The following is a 23,922-nucleotide window of genomic DNA, read 5'->3' on the forward strand; positions in this document are numbered from 1 at the left end:
TTCATTTTAACTGAAAATGTAAAATTAATAGTTATCCTTACTAATTTATCTTTTACAGCTCCCAACTGTTCCTTCTTGCCAAAGTGACAAAACAAGTTATATTAAATTAAACAAATGACATAAGCATTGCTTGATTAACAATTAACACTGATAAAACAAACATGTTATTCCCAGAGAATGAACAGAACGAGAAGTGAAGGTCCAAACCAAGCTACAGTGAAGCGACTGCGTTTCTGCAGCTTTGCCACTTTTATATAAAAATATATAGTATTATTCTATAACAGACGTAATTATAATATGTCTGGTTATTTTTCACTATCAATTTATTATAATTTATAACAAATAGTCTAATGATGCTTTTTAAATAAATTGAAATGTTTTATTGCTCTATCAAAAGTTAATTACAATATAAATGTTTGATCTGATCTGAACGTCACACACTGGACTCCTGCATGAAACAATGCTGCGATGTGATTGGCTGATGGACCTCACGTGCATAAACCTTTACGTTCCTCTTATTGCACTTTAAGAAGTAAAACAGACATCACGAGTCACGATTGATCTCACACATGGTGATGTGAGAGAGAGGGACGCAAACTCAAACCCGCTCATCTCTGACTGAGGCTGCACAGGGGCCCGGGACAGGGGCCCGGGACAGGGACAGGGGACAGGGGCCCGGGACAGGGGCCCGGGACAGGGGCCGCACACTGTACACTCCAAAGTCTCACGTCAGAGGTTCTGGACGAGACGGCGCTCGTCCGGACCGGATCTCCGCCTCTTAGTGACCGGGGCACAGACGCCCCTCACCGGCCTCACCTGCAGCTAACACTCCCGGGCTGGTGTAAATGTTAAGCTCATTATCTTTCATTCAGACACATTATGCGCGGGGCAGAGCTCTCGTCGCCTCCAGCCTGAGCGAACTAACGTGACAGACTCGTGTTGTTTCAAACAGCAGCATTAACCGTCTCTTTGTAAGAGAAGTTCAATACCTGGAGAGTGTTGTTGAGTTTGCAGTTTCTTTACATCAAGAAGTTTCTTCTTTCGTTTTTCGGCATCGGGGGGATATATTCCTCTGGACATGAGGGCCACGCAGGGACCACGTTCTGTTGTGTTTTATGTTTTGCTCTCGTTCTCCTCGCGCACAATGAAGTTGCCCAATCAGCGCAGGTTTGGTGTCTTGGTTGCCAGATTGTCATTACAAATAAACGCGGTTTGTGCGTTATATGTTACCACTGTGTGCGCTGCCGCGCCAGCAGCGCTACTACACTAGTGGCGCACGCTGCGCTTGAACTTCGCATACGACGTGTTGCCAGATTAGGGGCCCTATTAACGCCTTGGGGCCCTACGCGGCTGCTTAGTTCGCTTATAGGCTGTTACTATGCAATCCTAAACAATAAATAAAACTACAAAAATGACCTCAAAAGACTGAAGTGTAATCTTACATCTTGTACATCTGACTCAGTTCTGACATCCAACATAAATGTCCATGGTTTGACTCCCACGCCAAGTGAGACTCTCTCTTTCTCTAACTCTCCACTGTTCAGACCTTTGCCTGATTTAGAGTGGATCATCCCCATTTGTCATCCCACCCAGAGCAACAATACCAAAACCTACATACTGTAGCTCTTCTGGTTGCATAAATAAACAATTCAACCCTTGGGATTATGTCTTGTCATATGTCAAGTATGAAAGACTATTTTATGTAATATGTTATACATTTATTATGTACTTTTTTGGAAACTTAATTAAATACAACAAATACTTAAATTGTAGGAGAATGAAAAGGGTTCTTCACAAGACGTTGACATAATGTCTTTATTAGTTACTACACAGACAAACAGTTACTATGTATATATATAGTATATTTTTACATTACACATTTGAATAACAACCAAGCAACTAAGTCCCTTGTCCCTTTACTATTGTGAACAGAAAGAAGCTTGTTTGGGAACATTCCCAAAATATGAAACGTCAACTTATTGCTCAATATAAATCAATCATAATGGCAGTAAGAATAGCAGTAGTGATGCAGGTACTACACATAATCAATAGAAGTATATCAATATGAGGTTACACCCTACTGTTGCTATAAAAGTCCAAGAGGAGAGGAACATAAAGTGTACATCACAATACAGTGTTCAGTTCGAGTGGCCTACAAGTGCAAAGAGGACCGAGGTCTACAGATCTGGACTGATTCTGTGACAGAATTCTTGCTTTGAATATGATTATTTTTACAACCTCAAGAGATGTTTTTTTTCTTGTAATCATCACTAAAATACCAAAGGTGAATAGTTATTTATTTTCAATACTGTCTGTCTAGCATTGCTCTATTTCCCTTGTTATGACTGTTTATTTCCACGTCTTTGAATCAACTTCTTTGAAACTTGATGTTTGTTATCATGACTGTGAAAAGTAGTCAATGGCAGTGGACAGAATGCCATTCAAAATGACAAAAAAAAAAACATTGGTCCCTCTGCAGACCCTATGGAACACCTATACAAGGGTTTACATAGAGTATAGGGTTTTTGAGTCAACTTTGACACATGGAAGTAATAAAAAAGTATTTGAACAAAAATATGTTAATCACCTGTACTAAACAGTAATGTGTTAGGGTAGAATATCCAAATATTTAGAGGCAAGGAGAGAAGTGCATACTGTGAGATTGTTTATGAGGAGGCGAGGGTTGACAATACAGTACAGCACTTCAAATAGGGACAATACATTCAGGAGCCCCCCGGCAGTTTTGCTTTTTTGAGGAAGAAAATAGCTTATTCAAAGTGGAGATGAATTATGAAACAACAATAACTTGGCATCATGTAAATGTTATTCAAATTAGGAGTACTGTAATCTAAATAATCTCTTCAGCTGCAACACATTCTTTTCCCATAAACATTCAATTATCCAGTGTCAGGATCTCTCTCTATTATTTATGGACCACACCTATTCTATTCCCCGTGATCTATGTGATCTATGGGGCCCCCTGGTGCGCACACACTAACACTGCAACATCACCACACTGCAGACCAAGTAAACTAACAAAGTGACTTCAGCTGATAGCCCTTTAGGGTGTGACTGGGTTGGCCTGTGAGAGCTGGGGCACCTTGTGATTTGTAAAAAGGAAAGGGGTATATTTTTAAGGAGGTTGGGGGTTGCCCTACATTCCGAGCTTGGCGCCCAAATGGCTCCAAAAAAGCCCCAGCTCTTACAGAATACCTCAGAGATAGGAGCACACCTCGGCATTTGGATGCTACGTCCCCTACTGGCAGGGGACAGCGGGTTGTGCGAGAGTCAGTACAGGAAAATGGGTGACTTTGGTAAATAACAACTATACATTACTAAGCTCAAAAATCAAGGGGACCCCAAAACAGAGGCTAGTCGAAGACAGCAGTGCACAGCGGGGCTAATCTAAAACTAATCATATCCTACCAATGATTTAATGGATACACTTTATATCCTAGCACATCAAAACAACAAAAGCAATAAAGAAACACTTATACCTGACTTATTGTTTCCTTACGGCACCCAGCCCTCTAAAACATAGCCCCCTTTTTAGATCCTTAATGTGAAAATGATTTACACATGCAATGTGACTATAGTAAGAAATTGCAAACCAAAAGGGACAATTCATGTACATGCCACGCTTAAACAAGACCTATAAGCATAAATCACAAATCAAGCATTGTGCACATCTAACATTTAATACACTCACACAACTAATCATACAATACCTTGCCTTAATTTAATGGCAAAAATGACTAGACTAGATAAATGGAATTAGAAAGAGGGCTAGTGTGTGTGTGTGTGTGTGTGTGTGTGTGTATGTGGTGTGTGTGTGTGTGTGTGTGTGCTTGTTTGTGTGCGCTTGTTTGTGTGCCTGTGCGGGTGTGGGTGGGTGTGTAGTACTGTTCACACTGTGTACACAGTACAGTGTTTTTTGGTACATCCATAGTCATTAAGGGGCTAGGTGCAGTAAAGAAAGGCTCACTTAAATAACTAGCAAATACAATTAACACTGGGATCCTGGCACGGCCATTGGTCCAATTTAGTTTGGGTTGGCGCATGATTGTCAAGTAAGAAATCACAACAAGCACACTGCAGAAGCACACGCATGCACTGCGGCTACACATCAAAAACACTGCTTGTCACCATGACTCTAGCATCTATCCACATTAAAAGTGCTAAAACGACAACACCGTTTCCAGTAACATTTATTGTTTCTTGTTTACAGTTATGATTCAGATTTATTTTTATTTTTTAGAATGTATGATTTTGTTCTGGTTCATCCAACCATCAAAATCTCCAGTATACATAGAAACAATAAATAATGGAAACGGGTTTGGAATGAGCAATACTATCAATATCTAACACACAATACTGCCAATACTACTCTTACTCATAGACTACAATAACCTAATGTTTATGCTAACATCCACATGCATTTACACTACATTTACTCTAGTCTACACTTATGTAGTGGATTGTCTTCATGATGCACGACACACCACTTAAAGCTGCACTCAGCAAAGCACTTTATTACATTCCTTATTGGTTTATGGCAGTACATAATGAGTATAGTACAGGAGCGGTGCTTTCCAAGCCAAATTTAGGAAAAATGCTGCTTTTGTGCATGCTTTCTGTTAGTGAGTCATACGCTACACCGGCTACTTGTCATTGTCTTGTTATTAAATTCGATTGTCTTCAAGCGCAAAATTGGTTAAATAGGCAATAATGCTTGCAAAATGATTCAACATATGAATACTATCAAACAAAGTGTACAAAGGTTCTTAATGTTGGTTCATAGTTAAATTTATGTATGTATATAAAAAAAAGAAAAGTGTGGTAACATGATATCATTTTTAAACTACACTTTTATGTTAAGAAAAAAAAAACATAGTAAAAAAATTGTGTGAAAGGAACACTAGAATGCAACATGCACCAAGTGCAGCTTTAAATCTGAGGTGAAATACCTATGCTCTGGCACTAACAGCTAACACATCCTCTTTATGCTCTACAGACCTGTACGCTTGACTATGATAGGCTGTGCTCTGCTGTCTGTCAGATCCTAGACACGCCCCCCAAATATAACTCACAAATAAACAGAGAGAGATTGACAATGACAAAAGATCTGCCCAAAAAAGTGCCTGTCAAGAACCCATCTCGAGTGTCTTTCTCTCATACTGTATAATGGCAGTTCAATTTGACATATATCTTTTGGGGGGGTGGGAGCGGGGTCTTTGTCGTGTCAAACGGTGCAGGCAAAGCAATGAGGAAACACTCAGTAAACACAAGTATGACACTTCAAGAGTAATAATATTAGCCTAGGTGTTAAGTGCTGGGTCACAAAGTAGGAGTTGAAATGACCGTTTTCAAGGTCTGGAGGAGTGTAGTAGCAATACCTATGGTATCATACAACGGGCAGGGACAAACGGGGCACATGACGACATGGGAGGAAGGTGAATGAGAACAGACAAGACCTATGCAACATTTACACTTCATTTTGTTCCCTCTTTTGCAATAATTACCACTGACAGCAAAAAGCAATGGACCAAAACCTGAATCTGTCAAGAGCTTTCTTACCATATCAGATGGAAAATGAGTTAGATGAAGCCACAATTTAGCATATTTGAAAAGAATGTGAGCACAAAGTAAAAGGATTGGCAAATAGCTTTGAGCTTATGTTACAAGCCAAAAACATTTTACAAAAAGATGGCGGTTGTTACAAAAAGGCATCAATGGCACGAAATTAAATAGAAAACCACCTCCTAAAAATACTCTACTTTGGCTTTTAATTGTTTCCACCCTTTTTTAATATGCCTACATTTCCACACTTGGTTGAACACTCTTATACCAAACAACCTTCTTCGTTTAGGTTATACACATTTTTCCAAAACCTGTCCATCTAACCCGCCTCAGCCCACTGCTTTTTGCTGTCACTGGGGACTATCCGCTGTCCCTCTCTGTTCCCTCCCCTCCGTCCTCCTTCACTATGGCTGTATTTTCCCCTCAGCAGGAGACCTCCATGGTTTGGGTGACTGCGCCCACCCCCTCGGTGCTGTCGGAGTGGGTGCAGGCCCGAGAACGAGCCCCCTCTGTGGAGCCGGCGCTGGTCAGAGAGGCCGTCCTGGAGCGGGCCAGGCGGGTCATACTGGCCGAGGGCACTGCAAAGACAACATGAGGTTAGAGACCGTGAGTGTTAATTCCACTGGCTGTTCTTATCCCAGTGGTCTATATATTCACATGTGGTCAGTTGCCTTATTAGTAAATGAGTTTCCCATGAACTATTGAGACTTTACTTTGTAAGAATTTACTTTGTTTAGATCAATGTACAGTAATGTAAACTATCAGAGAAGTTCAGATTGTCCTCACACAAAAAATGCTTTGTGGAGCACATTTTTGTGTCACATAGTCACAAATCTGTGTTCATGTTTGCTAAAATACATGTTTGCAAATTCAATGTATGTTTTGGATTAAAGATACAACTTCATGATTTTATAATGTTGTGAAGACGCAAAAGGCCAGTGACCATGTGTGGATAGATGGGATTGAGAAGCGGCTCATTGGGGGGGACATGGGTAGGTCATGCTGAGAGACCCCTCGGAGCCACTGGTGAGAGAAGGTAGCTGTCAAGAACTAAACTAAAAGTGGATAAACTGTTAATGATTCTGGCACATTAACAGCTCCATGCAATGGTCAGGCTCAAGGTCCAGTTAAGGGTTACACAAAGAAAACTGATGCAGAGGATGTGCTAAATATCTGACTACTACTATAACGTGCCAACTATTAAACTGGATGCTCTTCCGGACACTAGTTTTTCTATTTACCCAGGCTTGGTACAGCCACAGTGTATAAACAGACTCATGTCCACTTGTTTGTTGATTGCTTTTTTAAGTAATAATATCTTGTTATTAGAATCATATCATAGCCCTGCGTCTGTGTCTTTTCACATTTAAGCAGTTCTTATCTCATAAAGGAGGCATTGCTTCGAGCTCGCTGAGAGCCATGCAAAGATAAACACTTCAGATGCAATGGCAACATGGAGGGATGGGGAAAAGGGAGCAGGTTAACTATTTTTCCATTGGAGGAAAAATCATTCAAAACAAAGATGGGAGTTGTATGTCCTTAAGGGCAAAGAAAAAAGGAAACAAAAAGGCTAAAGATGACAGCAAAACATTTCAAATCAGCCCAAACATTGTAGTCATCACAAAATCAATCCATAAATAAATACTTTTAAAATGCCAATGCTACTGAGAGGGGCAGTAATAGGTCAGAGGTGAACAGGGAGGAGGCAGTACCTGGCCCTCCACTCAACCTCCGATCCTTCACATAAGCGACTGAGAAACAGGGCAAGGAGACAGAGGGCAAGTTAAAAAACCCTCTGAGGCAGTTCTGAAAATACTATAAGCACTTTATGTCCACAAAAGATACTTACTGTAGCCCATTCCCTGCAGGAAGTACTTGAAAGCTTCAGTCAGCTTTGCAGGCTGCAAAAAACAGTTTAAAGTTTTAGGTTTTTAAGTTCCTCTACACTGCGGTTAATATGAATTAATGAGTTAGTTTGTTTTAATCACGATCAAAGTAAAATTGGAAATCTATAAAAATAACAGTTTGAATACAAATATTGATAATTGCCAAATAACAAGAGACTGACACTATTCCAAATCCATAAAGATTACCTGTGTGATCTGGGGGAGTCCACCAGAGTCGGCCATCTGTCAAACAAAAAGACTACGCATTTAAAACTACATCAAAACTACTGTGGAACATGTTACAAATGCAAGTCATTTAGAAGTGTGACACTAGGCTTCCTGTGCAGGGTCACTACATATTCCATGATTGTATGTTGCATTGTAACAGCTTCTTCAAATCAGGCACTAGTTTTACCTTGAGGAAAGTGGTGTTGGTCGGGTCCAGTTTGGAGTTACACTCAACCTGAGAAAGAAAAACCATGAGGTATTACAATTTCAACTGTCTGTATGTGATGAAGTGGAGACTAGCAGAGTGCATGTCTGAGTGGCCCAGCTAGTGCAGAGTGCTGCAGAGATGAGTCACCGCTGCAGAGTCATCAATGTGAACACACACATGTGCACATGATCAGACCAGGACACATCCAGCAGCGTGGATTTAAGCTTTAATCCTTCAGACACAGAGCCAACACATAAAGCCTGTACGAAAAAAGAAAACATGCATTTTTTGATAATTTCTATAAAGGTGTGTGCTTAAGATACTTTATATGCTTTGTCGATTTACAAATGTTCAAAATACAGTAGTTTATTCTTTGTGGTGGTTTTGTGCATCAGATATCTTGTTACTACATTCCCTTCGGACTGTGTATTCTGTATAATCTATAGTATTGGCTGATAAATGACCATATCCCTGGAAGCATTTTACAACAGCCACATCACCTGTGTGACTTAAATAAGGAATACATTATGTGCATTAGAAATATAAGGCAAAGTTTGACATTATCATTAGAGCATGTAATGTATGACACAGGTCACATAATCTAAATATAGATCTAAGACTGTAATTGCACACTTATACACTGAGGGTTAGCTCTATGGAGATATAAGACTAGTAAAATCAAATTGAGCATGTATTATTCCTTTTGTTGTTTTATTTTTTTGCAGCACGTCCGAAACTGTTTTATTATTTTTTTTTAATGAAACGTGCTACAAAAATAAAGTGGATTTGGATATTGCTCTAAAATGGTGTTATCCTGTTGGTATAATACAATTTATATATTCTTCTAATTTCGTAGGGCTAATAAACAAGTTTGCTGCTGAGTAATTCTGTTTAACATTTAAAGTGAAGCACTTAATCACTAAAAGTGCAGTGGCCTTACTCACAGTGGGCCATGAATTATCTGACCTCCATCTGTCTCTTTTGGAGAAGTTACGCACCCTCCCCTTATGGGGCGTCCAGGTCCAGACCTCCCTCCTGCATCCCTCTATCTCTATCTCCCTGCGGTCTGACAAGAGCAGTGATTTGATTTAGTGTCATACATGCGGCTGGATTAAGTGGTGCAGAATCGTACGTATCTGGGCCACTTTAAACAGGAAACCCCAGAGACAAAACAGGACGAGACCATCTGGACCCACAGACAGACAGACGGACGGATGGACACGTAGAAGGACTGGGGCGATTGTGTCGGCAAAGGTTACAACAAATACATTCATTCATCTTCCTTTCATGTTTTGTTTTTATTAAATCATGCTAGACAATGTATGAGATTGATGAGTGATACAAAACTCAATTACACCACTACGGGATAAACACAAGGTAATGATCATGTTTATAGTGCTATTTTTTTCTGTCTCAGTAGTAGTTATTATGCAAGGGGGGAAGAAGAAGACGAAGAAGAAGAAGAAGAAGAAGAAGAAGAAGAAGAAGAAGAAGAAGAAGAAGAAGAAGAAGAAGAAGAAGAAGAAGAAGAAGAAGAAGAAGAAGAAGAAGAAGAAGAAGAAGAAGAAGAAGAAGAAGAAGAAGAAGAAGAAGAAGAAGAAGAAGAAGAAGAAGAAGAAGAAGAAGAAGAAGAAGAAGAAGAAGAAGTTTGGTTTGATGACGCTTCAAACTGGCACTAATCGGATGTGCATGCCAACATAATGAGTGTGCCAGGGCTCATGGAGGAAGAGGAGGATGAAGCTAGAGCGAGCGGTGAGGCTATTTGGGGCTGATGTAACACAAAAACTGAAGTGGGTCAAGCAAAAAAGCAACGAGAAGAAAGTGTTCTCACCACTCCTTCCTCAGCAGGAGCATTGTCTCCCACAACCAGCATCACCGGACACCTACAGGACAAGAGCGCACTCAGCTTACAGTCACTTTCACTATCCTGAACCATCAAATGTACAACTGGAGCAGAACAAATACTTGGGTCTGATTGAATAATTTATGCAAAGTATTTACAGTCATTTCATAATATTCAACCACAACATTTACCGTTGTCTCTTAAAAAATATAAGATTTTTATACGCCACAGATCCGATACATCTCATTAAGAAACTTCAATATTAAATTATTCTTATTCTTAGTCATTGTTAAGATTTATTCATTTCATTTATTAATTTCATTCATTTATTGTCACCAGCCCAGAGCTCATTTTGGCAAATAAAATGTATCTGGCCACAATAACATACGGGCCTTATGGAACTACAATAAACCCTGTTGCATCATGGGAGGTGTAGTACTTTCCAGGACATTAATAAACAGGCCTTGTTGAAGAAGAATAGAACACGCTGTCTCACATTTGTGCCTAATAAACATGACATTAAATCATTGCTTGGTTGTATGAGATCTCCAGCTTTTACAATACAAAACATGGTAATCAAATTGTATTAAAGAATCTAATATGTGAACAAAACAGATCATTATAAATTAGGCTGTTGTTGTGGTGCAATGTTAAGCAACAAGATTTAGACTTACTAAGTGAATATCTTTTTGTAACATGTAAGTACTATGTCAACGTTTCAATTGTGTATCTAAAACAATACCTGAAACACAAAAAAGGCCTAAAACAGTTGCGGTGTGTTCTGTGTTCTTACTTGAGAGTCTTGGCATTGAGAGCTCCACGGTTCATTTCCAGGTCCCGCCGGCTGCAGTCAAAGCATCAGAGACGGTTAGTCAATATTTCATGTGTTTGAACTTTAGTTTACATATTTGTCATCTTTCCACGGCTACATATAGTGACAAATCACTCATAGTGTCTCTAGAGCAGTGTTTCCCAACCAGGGGTACAGAGACCCAAGGAATGATTTCAGATTCAAATTATTTCAGATTTAAAAATAAGTTGAAATAAAAAAAGTTTTTGAAAATACAATGTATTTCGTAATCAATTTTACATTCTCAAAAATGTTTTCAGGATAATTTGGACAAAAATGTCATTAAAACATAAAAATATGATAGTAAAGTACTCATTACAGTAAAGATATTCACACTTAATAAAGTTAGTGTGTATTTGGAGTGTGAAAACAAAGCTCTAGATCTTTATTTTCACATGACTCGCGTTGATTTCACATTTTTCTGGACTGAGACTAAAACGTCTGTGGTTGTATTTCATGTTTTCTCGTCTGTCGTGTTGTTGGACCAGAGCATGGGCCCTGTTGCTTCACCTGTTGTACATGTTCCAAAAGAGGTGCAGGTTGAACTGGTTGATGTTGTTGTTGATTTGTTGTCTGTAGCTCTGCACCAGCTCTGTGTTGCTCACAAGTTCATCCTGCAACATATAGTTCAAAGTTATTACCATTGTCCCTTATGATAAATACTAACGCTAACCAATAATGTGAGCCTGTGTACCTGGCTGAACAGATGTGGCAGCACTGTGTCGGGCAGGGAGCTGGTCAGACCGGACAGCTGGGAGAGACAAAAACATGAGAAAAGCATAAAAAACACAAAGTCTAATGACAGTACGGGGGACAGTATTTACTTTGGAGGCAGCCCAGTCGATCCAGCCTTTGCCATTGGGGTCGATGTTGAGCAGAACCAACCCCTCAACCTGGTCAGGGAAGATCAGCTGGAAAAAAGTGAGCCAGCGTGAGTTTACATGTCATTTATATTGAAGAGTTAGGTAGATAAATCATCACTTACTGCAAATTTGGCCAGGACGTAGGCTCCAGCGCCAACTCCAATCCCCACAATGCTTTTGAATCTGGTCAAATATACGAAGAAATAAATATCAATAAAGGAGCATTAAAATGTATTGATTTTCTATTGCAACTGCTCAAATGTGAGATTTAAAATGTATTTCATAATGAGGCACAGTAGATAAAGTTAGAAGATTAAAATCTTGACAAGTTTAATCGGTTTAGCTGTGCATACAAATAAAAGGATTTTCTCTACACTATTCTCTTTTAAAGCAAATTTTAAAATGATTATTTATGTTTTTATCTGCTTGTATTGTGATTTTAATGCATCTACTTATTATGTATTATGTAAAGTGTTTGAATTACTATGTGTACTAATTCTGCTTTACAAATAGACTTGCCTTGCCTAATTTTTTAATGTAAAAAATGTAAAAGCACCCACCCAAAGTGCTGGACTACAGTGGGCAGCATCCCGGCTAGTTGGTCCATGGTGGGGTACAGGTACCTGTGGAGAGGCAGTATACATTCAGTATATCTGCAGATTATAATGCGTAAGATATGATATAAGATGTTATAAGCGTTACCCCTGTGGAAACTGGGACGCTCCGACGTGTTGTCCGGGGGCATCGATGTGGCACACCACAAAGTGCTTAGTGATCTCCTGCATGTCCTCATTGTTGAAAAAAGCGTTGAAGCACAGTTTGTCTGCGGGACACCGAAGAATAGAGGGATTACAGACAGAAGGAGGCTCAGGTGAGACAGAGAGAGAGAGAGCGCGCACAAACAAGGATGGACAGATCTGCTGACACTCAATGAACTTCACAGAGCGACAGGGAGTGACCATCTGTGCAGCTGAGACTGTGCCAACCAGAAGCAACGAGACGGGCTGTATGCAGTGAATAGTCTTTCCACGCTTTAATAGTAAAGAATGTTACAAATGTGTCATAACAATACGGCTTTTCAATCTGACAGAAATCGTAATATGAATGGCAGAATAGTTATGAATTCTCAGTAAAGCTTAAATTCGCTCTGACAATAATGATTTTGTTCTTTTCGATTGAAGTGCACCTCGGATAGCTCATGCAAACTCTAATCTATGGAAGAAAAAGTGTCAATTTTAGTCATCTGAACAATGACTTTGAGACAGAAGTCATTTTTAACCAAATAGTATCAGCCTGAATATATGCACACGTCTGTTTGCATTTGGAAGACGGATTGTTTTCAGCGGCAGAGCACTTTAGATCTCATGTTTAAAAGATGTCCGCACTCTCTCACCGCTGCGGCGCTGGCCTACTTTTACTCATGTGCGCCGATGCCACAACGTTTTCATCCTCACGGTGGTAATTTAACAGACCAATTAACTTGACAACTGGGTTAGCCATGAAGAGCAAGAATGTGACAGCTTCATAGCCAAAATACCAGAGTCATACTAGGACAAGATATTTCAAATGCATCCAGTGTTTAATGCCACTTAAAGCAAATGTATAATGTTGTATATTTTGGCCACACACACACACACACACACACACACATACACACACACACACACACACACACACACATACATACACACACACACACACACACACATACATACACACACACACACACACATACATACACACACACACATACATACACACACACACACACACACACACATACATACACACACACACACACATACATACACACACACACACACACACACAAAAATCTGTGTTGAACATTCAAACTTGCACCTCCATTTTACACCTAAAATAACCAAACTGTCATATGCAGCCCACTTTCTCCCACGCTGACTCATCTCGAAGTGTCGGGTTCACAGACCCCTTCACTTCCATGGCAATTTTTTTATTCATTATTTTCATAGCCTTACAATGGTTGAAATGTGAAGCACAAACCCAAGTGTTGCTCTGATCCATGTTGATGCAGCGCTGCAGTGGCCCCTCCCTTCCCCATGCACACGGCTGGGATGTTTTTCTGACCTACATTTTCACTACATAACAGACTCTTTTACTCCACCTATTGCATTCTAGGCACTAAATTTGACACACTAATGTACCTGATCTTTCTGTATCCTATTTCTGTTTTTCAGTATTGCTTGCCTGTCGTCTAATTCAACCCACATGTTTAGCTGCTGCAGTGAATTTCCAGCACAGCCATTGTTTTAGCCCCTCTTTATTGGATCACTCACCACTCAGACAGAATTAAACAGAAAACAAGCCACTTTTATTTTCAATGCTCTGCCGACTTTTGAAACATTTTCAATAATTAAAATTGAACTTTTGTGGGCTGGTTTATTTTGAGGCCTGTTACATAACCCACACACCTGTTTCACACTTGGAAGTGGTGAAGTGAAAAAGCAAAACGTGTGTGTTGGTTTTAATTAACAGTTCCACATGGGTGACATGGACTTCTGTCTTCCAACAACCCCGTGCACGATGTAGCGCTTGTTATCGCTTCTGGTAAAAGCATGAAAACACCTTGCACAGGATAGAGGCAGGCACATCTGTCACAGGCGCCTCAGACTCACGGTTCAGTCCCACATCGTGGAAGGTGAGGATGGCAGGCTTGTTCCCTTTGGGCGCCCCGCGGATAACCACATGCAGCATCCCATAAGGGGTCTCCACATCATGTTCCTGTAATAAAAAACAAATACACCCTTTAAATCACTGGGGACGATATCACACAATGTTTTGTAACAGTAAAAGGCCCAGAACGCTCCCAAGACACCAACTGGTCATGGCTGCTGCAGAGAAAACAGTAGCCAGTAGACGGAACTCAAATAGAACGATTTGGGAAAATATCAAATGGAATTTTTCTGACAAGCTTGTGAAATGGCAATTTGTGTTTAATAATTGGATTCTGTCAAAGTTCACATTTTAAATGCATCCAAGAGAATTAATAAAATGTGTTTCAGAACATGTTTGTACAAATCTTCAGGGGTTTTCAGTTTTTATGCAGGATAATACTTTGTTGCTTGTGGAGGAAATTATGGTACTTAAATAATTCTGCAGCCCTAACGTCAAAGTAATATTCTAATGGTAAAGTATTGAACAAGCACATTGATCTCTGACTGTGACAGCCTCAGGACGGAAACAAATCAATGTCAAAATGTTAGCTTTTAGGTCATAGGACTGGTGTGTGTGTCCAATGGCAATACATTTTTTTTACTGTATTTACTTGCAATCTTATTACATGTATGCATGAATACATGTTGCTACTATTACTAAATCGAGAGCCAATTAAGTAAAATATAGACAATGAATAATGATAAATCGTGATGAACAACAAATCTATACAACCTTCCCTTTGTTAAAAACCTTTCAATCTGTTTGTACATGAAGATGAAAGTTACACCACACCAAGAACTAAATAGACAGACAAATCCAAGCCTTGTTATCGTACAGTGTGTGTTTTGCTTAACCACATTTTGCCTCTGTGCTGCTCAGACTGCTCAAAATGGAGGTGGTGGTGGTGGTGAAGAGCACAGGGATTAAAACACGCTCCGAAGCCTTTGTTGACATGATTGATGCTGACAGACAGTCCATTGCTCTAAAAGCAAATAGACAAATCCAATAGACACACTCGCATTTTATCTGGAACACATTTGATTGATTTGTTTTGTTGACCTTTTTAAATTGTTTTTTCAGTGGCAATGCATGATGGAGCAGAAGAATATATATCCATTCATACTCATTTATTGTCTGAAATGGCACTGAATCATTATTTCGTTGACACTTAAATCTTATCTTATTCAATGGCACTATTATCATGTACTAAATTAAGATTATATCATCGCTATGTCCAACTTTGCCTTGTGCCTGGTGAGCATTTGCAGAGTCTGTCAATGCAAAAAAATAATACATTTGGCTCGCTAAAACACTAAAACACATAATATAATCCCAATAGCATGGTTAGAACATTTTACAGATAACACCCATTATTTCCAGAAATCCAGCGTGTTGCAAATGTAAAAAGCTCTGGTCCACCTGCTTCTGCTAATTTCCACTGCAGCATCTTATCAGTGTAACACTATACCATTATAGGCTTATAATAGAAACAGCTACAGCCAAAAGCTGAAACCCCCACTCACTGCAAACAAAGACACAGCACACCAAAGTAATGTGTTAATCCACTGGTAATCTCTCAGTTTCTGCCCCAACATCAGTCCAATCAGCTTGATAATTTGAGTCAGTTACAAAGGCTTTGGCCACAGTTTGTTTCAGAACTGCAATAATAAAACCTAAAGCATGCTGATTGACACATTCTGAAGCTTCTCTTTTATAATCAAGTTCAATCTTAAAATTTCATCTGCGTCATTTTGCTGCGTGTACTTTTGGCATATCTGTTCACCAGGTAGTCAAAATGGATGACATGGCGTAGTTTAGACTTCCTGTTCACACAGTCACACTAGTGCTGTAGCATGCTTATCTGCAGCAGAGTGAGCATCTGTGCATTGCTCAGCATCCATAGTGTTTAAGTGTGTCAGTGGGGCAGTCGCACAATGCCCCTTTATCCGTCTTACACCGCACCTTCTTCTTGTATGACCAATATATTAGATCAAACACATGACAATGCAAAACAAGGAAATGAAAAAGACATTATTCTGCATTCAAAGTACAGTAAATGCATTGGTATAAAGATATTCAAAACTACATTGTGACAAATGTCCTGCAGTAAATTCAAAATGTATTAATCATTTCTGTTGCACCAAATTTGAAAAATGAAATGTATTCTACAAATCTACTGTACAATGTTTTTTGTTTGTGTTTTTTCCAAATCTTGTTTCAAAGAAATATCTTTCCATCTGATAGTAAAAGATATGGGACAGTTGCACTACCGGCACTGAGAGGATAAATAACATTAAGTGTTAATTACTATCATCTTTTGCTCACACTAAAGCCATGACGTTGCATAGATTAAAGAATCAACATGAGCATCAACAGCTGCATCAGCAAAGACTGGCATCAAATGTGCAGTGTGCTCAGACAATGACAGCACTCACCCCGTCCCAGCACTCGGGCATGTTTTCGGCAGGCGGACTACGGGGAGCTGAGGAATCGGGAGCAGACGTGCGACGAGTGGCAGCCAGGCCTCTCTCCGTTCTGAGGCGACTAGGTCCTAGGGTACAACTCGCGGCAAGGCAGAGAGGATACTGCTACTGAGCCTTTGTCTATCTGCCGGTGCACGCCTGCTGCTTATGAAGGCACAGCGCTCCCCCTCCCTCCACCCCCTCTAGGAAACAAGGCGTGCCATTGGCCGACAGTGAAGCCTCCCCCGCATCTGACTGGGCAATGATCGTGTCAGTCTGGAGGCAGTAGACGGCTGCTCTCATCAGCACCACCTCGTTGTGCCCCTGCGGTTGACTTAATCAGGCCACAAAAACAGACCTAACTCCAGTCAGTTCTTTTTAGATTGCTTTATAATCAATAAACATCATTATTTTATGAATACTGAAATATTTGATCCCACTCTATATATTGCAAGGAAAAAAGTGTTACTTGTTGTAAAGTGAGAACAGATTTGACAATGGCTTATTTACCTAGTTTGGTAAATCTTTGCTGATATTATTATTGGAACAATTAAAATTCAGGGTTTTATTCATTTTTTTAACTATTCCATTTGCCTTTTGTAACTAATAGAATCTTGTATTGTATTTTTTGAGCTACATGTCCAAGTAAAACATAGTATCACAGCAAATCTAGCTTACCTTAGGGCTGAGGGATAACAAACCATATGTCAATCCAACAAAAATGTTTTAAACTTATTAGTTAGTTTTAGTTGGACTCAAACTGTAAATTCTGTGGATGTTTTTGAAAAGCATCTAAAATCTCACCTTTTCAAACAAGCATTTTAACTTCACTGGATCAGCTTCTAAAATGTGTCTTCATCTTGTTTTACATTTTATTATTTTATACGCTTTACAAATAACGTTTACTTACTTAATTATCAGACAAATATGAGAATTGAACGTTAACAAAATGTTTGCAATTTTTTCCTGATGACAATATCTTTTCCATTTACCAACACGCTGCGATAACAGAAAGAATAATAACAGCCGTGGTGCATGAAGCGGAGCGTTGCAGGACACAGTATACGTGCAGGCTCGGTGTGGTGTGATGGAGCCAGAGCTCTCTCTCTCTCTCTCTCTCTCTCTCTCTCAACAGTCGCACTCAGTGATGTTCAGTTTTGTTCACTCTTTTGGGCCTTTTCTCTGCCTATGCATCCTCTCTTCCTGTTGACTCAATAGTGTCTCTCCGTAAAGCCCACTACGCCACTACGGCCACTGAGCTGCCAACTCTCTCTTCTCTACAGATTAGCGCTGAATGCAGACTAAGCTAAACTTGCTCATCTTTAAACACACAGCCTGAATGTGAGGCGAGTACGGCCACTATCACAGCATACGTGGTTATAGGAGTCGCATCGTAAAGTCAAGACAAAAGGTTGTTTGATCGGCTCATTTGTTTTTCAGTGTGTTTAAAAGAACCTTATGGTGTTTTAACCTCGTCCAGCATGCCACCTCGAATGAGCTTACATCCAGTCTGAATCTTGTGTCAATAACGTTTTACACAGTGCAACTTTAATTTTATTGAAACTATAAAATACCAAGACCATTCTATCAAGTGTTTACAATATAAACCAGAGTGAAGTTAAATAAAGTAAAAGCAAAAATGGACGATTATCTGTCATCAAATCAAGCAACACAAATCCAACTGTAAATATATCAAAATGTTAATAAGACGTTTGAATGGACTGACTCTACCAATCAAACCGATGTTCGAGATGTGTGAAAGAGAAGTCACTAACGAGTTTATTACAATTATGGTTCTCAGTAATTGTGAAAAAATGGAGCTTGTCCCATGAGCTTTAGGTGTGATGGAAGGAGCAAAACCCAGACAATGACCCTTAATCACTGACACATCTGTTCCCTTGGATACGGAAGCACGTGCCCGTCCAATTAGTCCATAGGCGTCAGACACAACACACATTTAAAAAGCAACAATAATTTTGTTCTACTTTAAAATGGAACATTGGTTGTCATGTGGTTTGATATGCTACATTATGAGTTACATGAGTGATACGTACTATGTCAAATTGTTTCTTAATTTTTGACATTTCTACAAAATACTCTTTCCACGTCAACAGACTTTGTTTCAACACAACTCTGCTCCAGCTACAATTTAGTTTCCACATTTGATTCTGCCACAGAGATAGACCAGCTCAACACAATCTTCAGGAAATGGGCTAGTGAACTGTTAAATGTAATGCAAAATAAAAACAAAAATATCATCACATTGTGCCATTAATTCTGCAAACAAAACTGACCAACCAACTGCAAACTTCACAACGGGATACATTACTTTGCGACTAAGAAATATATAATATAGTCATCACAGAAACTTTGATCCATAACAAAGGCAATAAGTGAACTGTTGGTGTTTTAGCACCAGGACGTCTGCCACAGGAGCATGATCTCTTTTCATAATATCACATCAGAAAGATAAAGAATGTGTTAATAAAAACACGTCGACACCAGACACTGCATCAACATCATTATTCGCTGCAGATTACACACTGTATACAGAAGTCTGGAGCTGATAAAGGACAAGAGGTAAAACAAAGTGATGAGCAGTCTTACCTTCCAGTCTCCGGGTGGCATCAGCTGCTCACAAAGCTCCTGCTGAGATAACAGTAAAACAGTCAAACTGACAACAGAATGGGAATGTTCCTGATAAATGTCACATGTTACAGAGTGCCTCCGCTGCTGCTGCAGATACTTGTGCACAGACTGGGCACAGACACATTTCAACAAAGAGGAGGCTAAAACATATTATCACTATAATTATAGAGAATTTGATCACAATTCATGAAATTAGTATATTTTCATCTGTCATTAAAGGGTAACAAATGTTACATGCTGCTTCTGAGAGTTCACACTTCTCTGTGATTGGTTAAATCCACCTGTTTCTTAATTATAGGAGAAGGCTGACCAATAGGAGAAGTGGGTGGGGAAAAGTGTCTGTTTGAACAAAAAGTAGCTTTCAACAGAAACGCACTGAGTCACTATAAGACGATCTCATTATAATAACATACTGTCACAGGATTAGATCACGATTGGATTTTTGAAGAATTGCCACTCTCTCTCCCCGGGAAATAACAACAGAGTGAAATATGAACCTTCAACCATCTCATTGGTTGGTAGAGACATGACTTATTGTGCCAATTTTGCTAATTATGCAATTATTACTGATAGATATCTTCACACGTCTAATATGAAGTGTGTCTGTGTGTGTCTGCAGTGCCTCCAGCTGTAAGGCCATGGTTTACACAACAAATGGGAAACACCACCACAGTGAGAGCTCCTTGATGGCACCATTATTACAGGACAGTGTCATGAGCACATAAAGAAGAGGAGACAGTGGTGATCCAGTCTCACAGAAGAACACTGCACAGAGCGAAGACCAGCTGCCTTCAGAGTGACAGCTGGATCCTTGACACTTTGTGGTCAGAAAGACTGGAAACAGCTCAATGTTGATGCTCCTGCCTCAGGAGGAATCTGCTGTATTCTCCCATGGAAGAGAACTGAGAGAATACAGCGTAAAGACACCACTGTGTGCAGTTAAATCATTTTGACTAGAACGTCTATTTACTTTATGCTCAAAAGGAATAGTCTTGTCTTGCAGCTTGTATTATTTCAAAGTTATAATTGAAAAGTAATTTGTCAAAAAACATTCTCAGTTTGGCAAAAAAGCTTTTCTGATTCTGTGTTTACAGAAATCGTGTGATAACCATTTGACCAATCATATATACTTGATTTTGTATATGGTGTATTTATTGTAATCTAAATTGCGTGACCAAATATGGAGAAATGGAAACTTTTCAATTTGCCTCCACAAGGTGGAGCCACAACAAATACAAGGGAAGTATTCCAAATGCATAAAGACCTCCAGGCTCGTGAGCAGAGCATCAACAGGGCTTCAGTTCAAATGAGGACATGCAGATGTGGTAAAAACTGCTCTAACTTTACACAGAGCTAGAAACATGCAAATATGTGTCATGGTTCATATGAGGATACTGCAAGAAATGTGACAGGATTAGAATGAGATTAAGAGTGAAGGAAAAGTCAAACAAATCAGAGTGAAGCACGAGAGACTGAACCAGACAGGACAAGACTGAACCAGGGGACACAACCAGGGGACACAACCAGGGGAGGTGCGCAGTGTCAATGCTTTATTTAATATGTATTAAACAAGGGTATTTTCTAATAACCGAGGGTTGAGGACCAGGTTAACTCTAGCTATGTTTATCGTATCTATGTAGAATTGTTATTAGAAAAGTTATTCACTTCAGATTCATAATCCAGGATTACTGTCAGAAGCTACCAGCTAATGCCCACTGTGGGACAGTATATGACTATGACCATATATTATTTTTATTATTATTATTATTATTATTATTATTATTATTAGGCCCGAGCGCCACAAGCTGGCGAGAGGCCTATTAATCTCGTAAGGCCGTGCGAAGCACGGCTGCGAAAGTGCGCACGTAGTGCGCACGAAATCGAGCGCGAAGCGCTCGCCCACTTCCAAACACTCACTAACGCACTCCTCCACTCATGCACGCCCCGTGCATACTAATTAGTTGTAGGAAAATGGAACATTACCGTTGTAAACGGGCAAAGCCCGTGCAAAAGTTCGCACTAAACGAGCACTTTACATTGGGATGACGACCGCGAAGCGGTCGTCATCCCCATATAAAGCACTCATTTGCGCTAAGTAGCTCACGAATACGTTCCCCATGTCTTGCATGTTCCGTGCATATAAGCATGTTATGCAAAAATTCAACATTATAACTGTATAGAGGGCCAAAAACACAAAGTGGGCGGAGCCCACTCAAAATTAACGAAAGTACCCTTCAGTGACCAGGGACCCACACCATGAGGTAGGAAAGCGCGAGCTTCGGAGTTTTTCCAAACGTCGTACTTTTACGAACTCCTCCCAGGGCGTTGGCCCTAAAAAGCTGAAATTTGGTGAAAATGCTACTGAGGAGTGGGACATCAAAAGTTATCCAAATTACATTGATACCTCTCACGGTCTCTGTGTGGCGAAGCCGCAAACTGTAGCTAGAATTTCAGAAATCTCCCATATTTTAAATTTCTGCCGTTTGCGCAGATAAAGTCCGAATTGCGTCAAATTAGAATCAGTTGTTAAACTCTTTGCCCTAAACCTACTTGAAGTGAAATAAATTCATTTGGCGCCACAGCGCCCCCTACAGATTTTATATGGAGGTTAAATGTTTAGTTTTGCGAAATTATATGAAATTTGACACACAACTCAATTTTGGCATCCCCATCAAAAAAGTCAATGAGACCCATGTCATAATTGTTATGGCGTTGCCGTAACGATGACCGAAACCTTTCATGTTATTCCAATGGGGAAATCGCCAGAACATGTTTACACTTTAGACTTTCACAAACTCCTCCCCCTCAGGGCGTCAGCCCTATTAACCTGAAATTTGGTGAGACTCATCTTCAGGACCATCAAAAGTTATCCACATTTTCATTCAAAGAGTCACGGTGTCTGTGCGGCAAAGCCGCACATTTTGCCAAGCATTCAAAATAAAATAGCTTTTTGATGGTAAAACAAAGGGGAGAAGATGTGACAGCGTCACAGATTCAGCAGTAGGCGTAATAAAAAGACAATTGGGGCGCGTTAGCGCCCCCTCCTCTTGCGGCGTGGCGGCGGTGTGGCGGCGGCGTGGCGAGGGCCGATCATTGCCGCTTGCGGCTATATTTATTATTATTATTATTATATGATGCAAACTCGTTTCCTCTGTGTACACTGAAGTGAAGGGGCAGTTTGTTTTGCAGAGCGTTCATGCAGAAGGTTCATGTTGTGAATGGAGCAGGGGCGCTATGCACTGGTCGGACCAGCAGGTGGCGCAGTTATTCTGATTATCCCAGCAAATGTGGAGCAGTGACGCAGCGATTTTGTCAGAGTCGATATTCACCCAAAAAAATCAAAGCTCGTAAGAGAAGTGAAGGTCATCAATGTGTTGTGGAAAATGTGACAAAACGTTATATGTCAGTCTCTGCCCTCAGCACACAGATATGTATCTCCATGTATTAAAAGCTGTGTTTGAAGTCCCTCACTGTGTATTTGTCCTAGATTTGGGGCTTTTGTTCTGAAAGGCACAAAAACGCATCTGCTCTCAAGTGAACTAATGTTGTCCTGAGGATCAGAGATGATTAAGTCTGAGCGTGTGGACGTTTGATTGGACAAATCTCTAGTTTGGAATTGTTTTTCCTGTTACCAGAGTCTTGACAAGTGTCCTCTGGCAGTTACAGATGAACTTTTGGAGTGTTGTTTAGTTGTCTTTTTGCCTGAATAGCACATATACTGTGTATACACAGTATACTGGTATACTGTGTATACACAGTATACCAGTATACAGTGTATACACAGTATACTGGTATACTGTATACTGGTATACTGTGTATACACAGTATACCAGTATACAGTGTATACACTGTATACTGGTATACTGTATACTGGTATACAGTGTATACACAGTATACCAGTATACAGTGTATACACAGTATACTGGTATACTGTATACTGGTATACAGTGTATACACAGTATACCAGTATACAGTGTATACACAGTATACTGGTATACTGTATACTGGTATACAGTGTATACACAGTATACCAGTATACAGTGTGACATAGTATACCAGTATACTGGTTACACTTTTGAAGATGCTACATTGTTTTCTTGTTGGAACTTTCAGACTCAAACGCAGGTAACTGGTGTGTTAAGTTAACTACTGTGCCTGGCTTGGTGAGGAGGTCACACAGTGTCATCAGAGATCAGAGAAAGCATTAGTACTGTTAGTGAGGCGCTGGTTTCTGTAGTTACCGGGGCAGGCCCACTGGTCCGACTTCGGGTCTGGCGGAGCCAGTGCCGTGCGAAGGCATGCCAGCGGTGAGTGGGGCGGCTGGGGGGAGGGGGGTTTAGGGGCTCAGGGCTGGGGCGCACTGGGGCCCCCGATGCATCCTCTCCTTTTTCTGTCTGCGACGTGGAACATGAAGCACAACAAGGCGGTTATTGGGAGCAGAGTAGCAACAGAAAGCAACAGAAAGCAACATGGACTCACACACGAGTTCTGTTTGCAAAAGCTCTGAGACTGGATTTGGTTGCAAAGGAAGACTGGAAACTGTTATAGAAACTTTGATAAGAGCATTAACATCAGTACATAGTATTAGACAATACGCTTACAGTTTTAGGGCTGCAACTAAGGATTTATTCAATAGTCAACATCAGTGACATTTTTTTT

At 40.1% G+C, this 23,922-nt stretch overlaps 1 protein-coding gene across 8 annotated transcripts in view; it reads right to left on the bottom strand.

The window, feature by feature from the left end:
• Positions 1-1,801: 1,801 nt before the first annotated feature.
• ndrg4 (NDRG family member 4) overlaps positions 1,802-23,922 on the bottom strand; it is a 45,074-nt gene continuing 22,953 nt past the window's right edge. The window contains exons 3-18 of one of the 8 annotated variants that reach the window (XM_072435249.1): positions 23,505-23,657; positions 19,222-19,260; positions 14,113-14,218; positions 12,161-12,281; positions 12,019-12,081; positions 11,581-11,641; positions 11,420-11,506; positions 11,290-11,346; positions 11,106-11,209; positions 10,539-10,589; positions 9,734-9,785; positions 7,882-7,929; positions 7,674-7,709; positions 7,430-7,481; positions 7,293-7,331; positions 1,802-6,158 (exon numbers count right to left, since the gene is read on the bottom strand). In XM_072435249.1, the coding sequence (XP_072291350.1) occupies positions 6,004-6,158; positions 7,293-7,331; positions 7,430-7,481; positions 7,674-7,709; positions 7,882-7,929; positions 9,734-9,785; positions 10,539-10,589; positions 11,106-11,209; positions 11,290-11,346; positions 11,420-11,506; positions 11,581-11,641; positions 12,019-12,081; positions 12,161-12,281; positions 14,113-14,218; positions 19,222-19,260; positions 23,505-23,657 (1,224 nt within the window). In that variant the 3' untranslated portion in view covers positions 1,802-6,003. Of the gene's footprint in view, positions 6,159-7,292; positions 7,332-7,429; positions 7,482-7,673; positions 7,710-7,881; positions 7,930-9,733; positions 9,786-10,538; positions 10,590-11,105; positions 11,210-11,289; positions 11,347-11,419; positions 11,507-11,580; positions 11,642-12,018; positions 12,082-12,160; positions 12,282-14,112; positions 14,219-16,587; positions 16,777-19,221; positions 19,264-23,474; positions 23,658-23,922 lie in introns of those variants that run through there. The other 7 variants (XM_072435248.1, XM_072435247.1, XM_072435252.1 and 4 more) reach the window with 7 other exon arrangements.

The sequence above is a fragment of the Eucyclogobius newberryi genome, unplaced genomic scaffold, assembly GCF_026437365.1.
Source record: "Eucyclogobius newberryi isolate DKJ021-1_F unplaced genomic scaffold, fEucNew1.0.hap1 SCAF_7, whole genome shotgun sequence".
Lineage (NCBI taxonomy): Eukaryota > Metazoa > Chordata > Actinopteri > Gobiiformes > Gobiidae > Eucyclogobius > Eucyclogobius newberryi.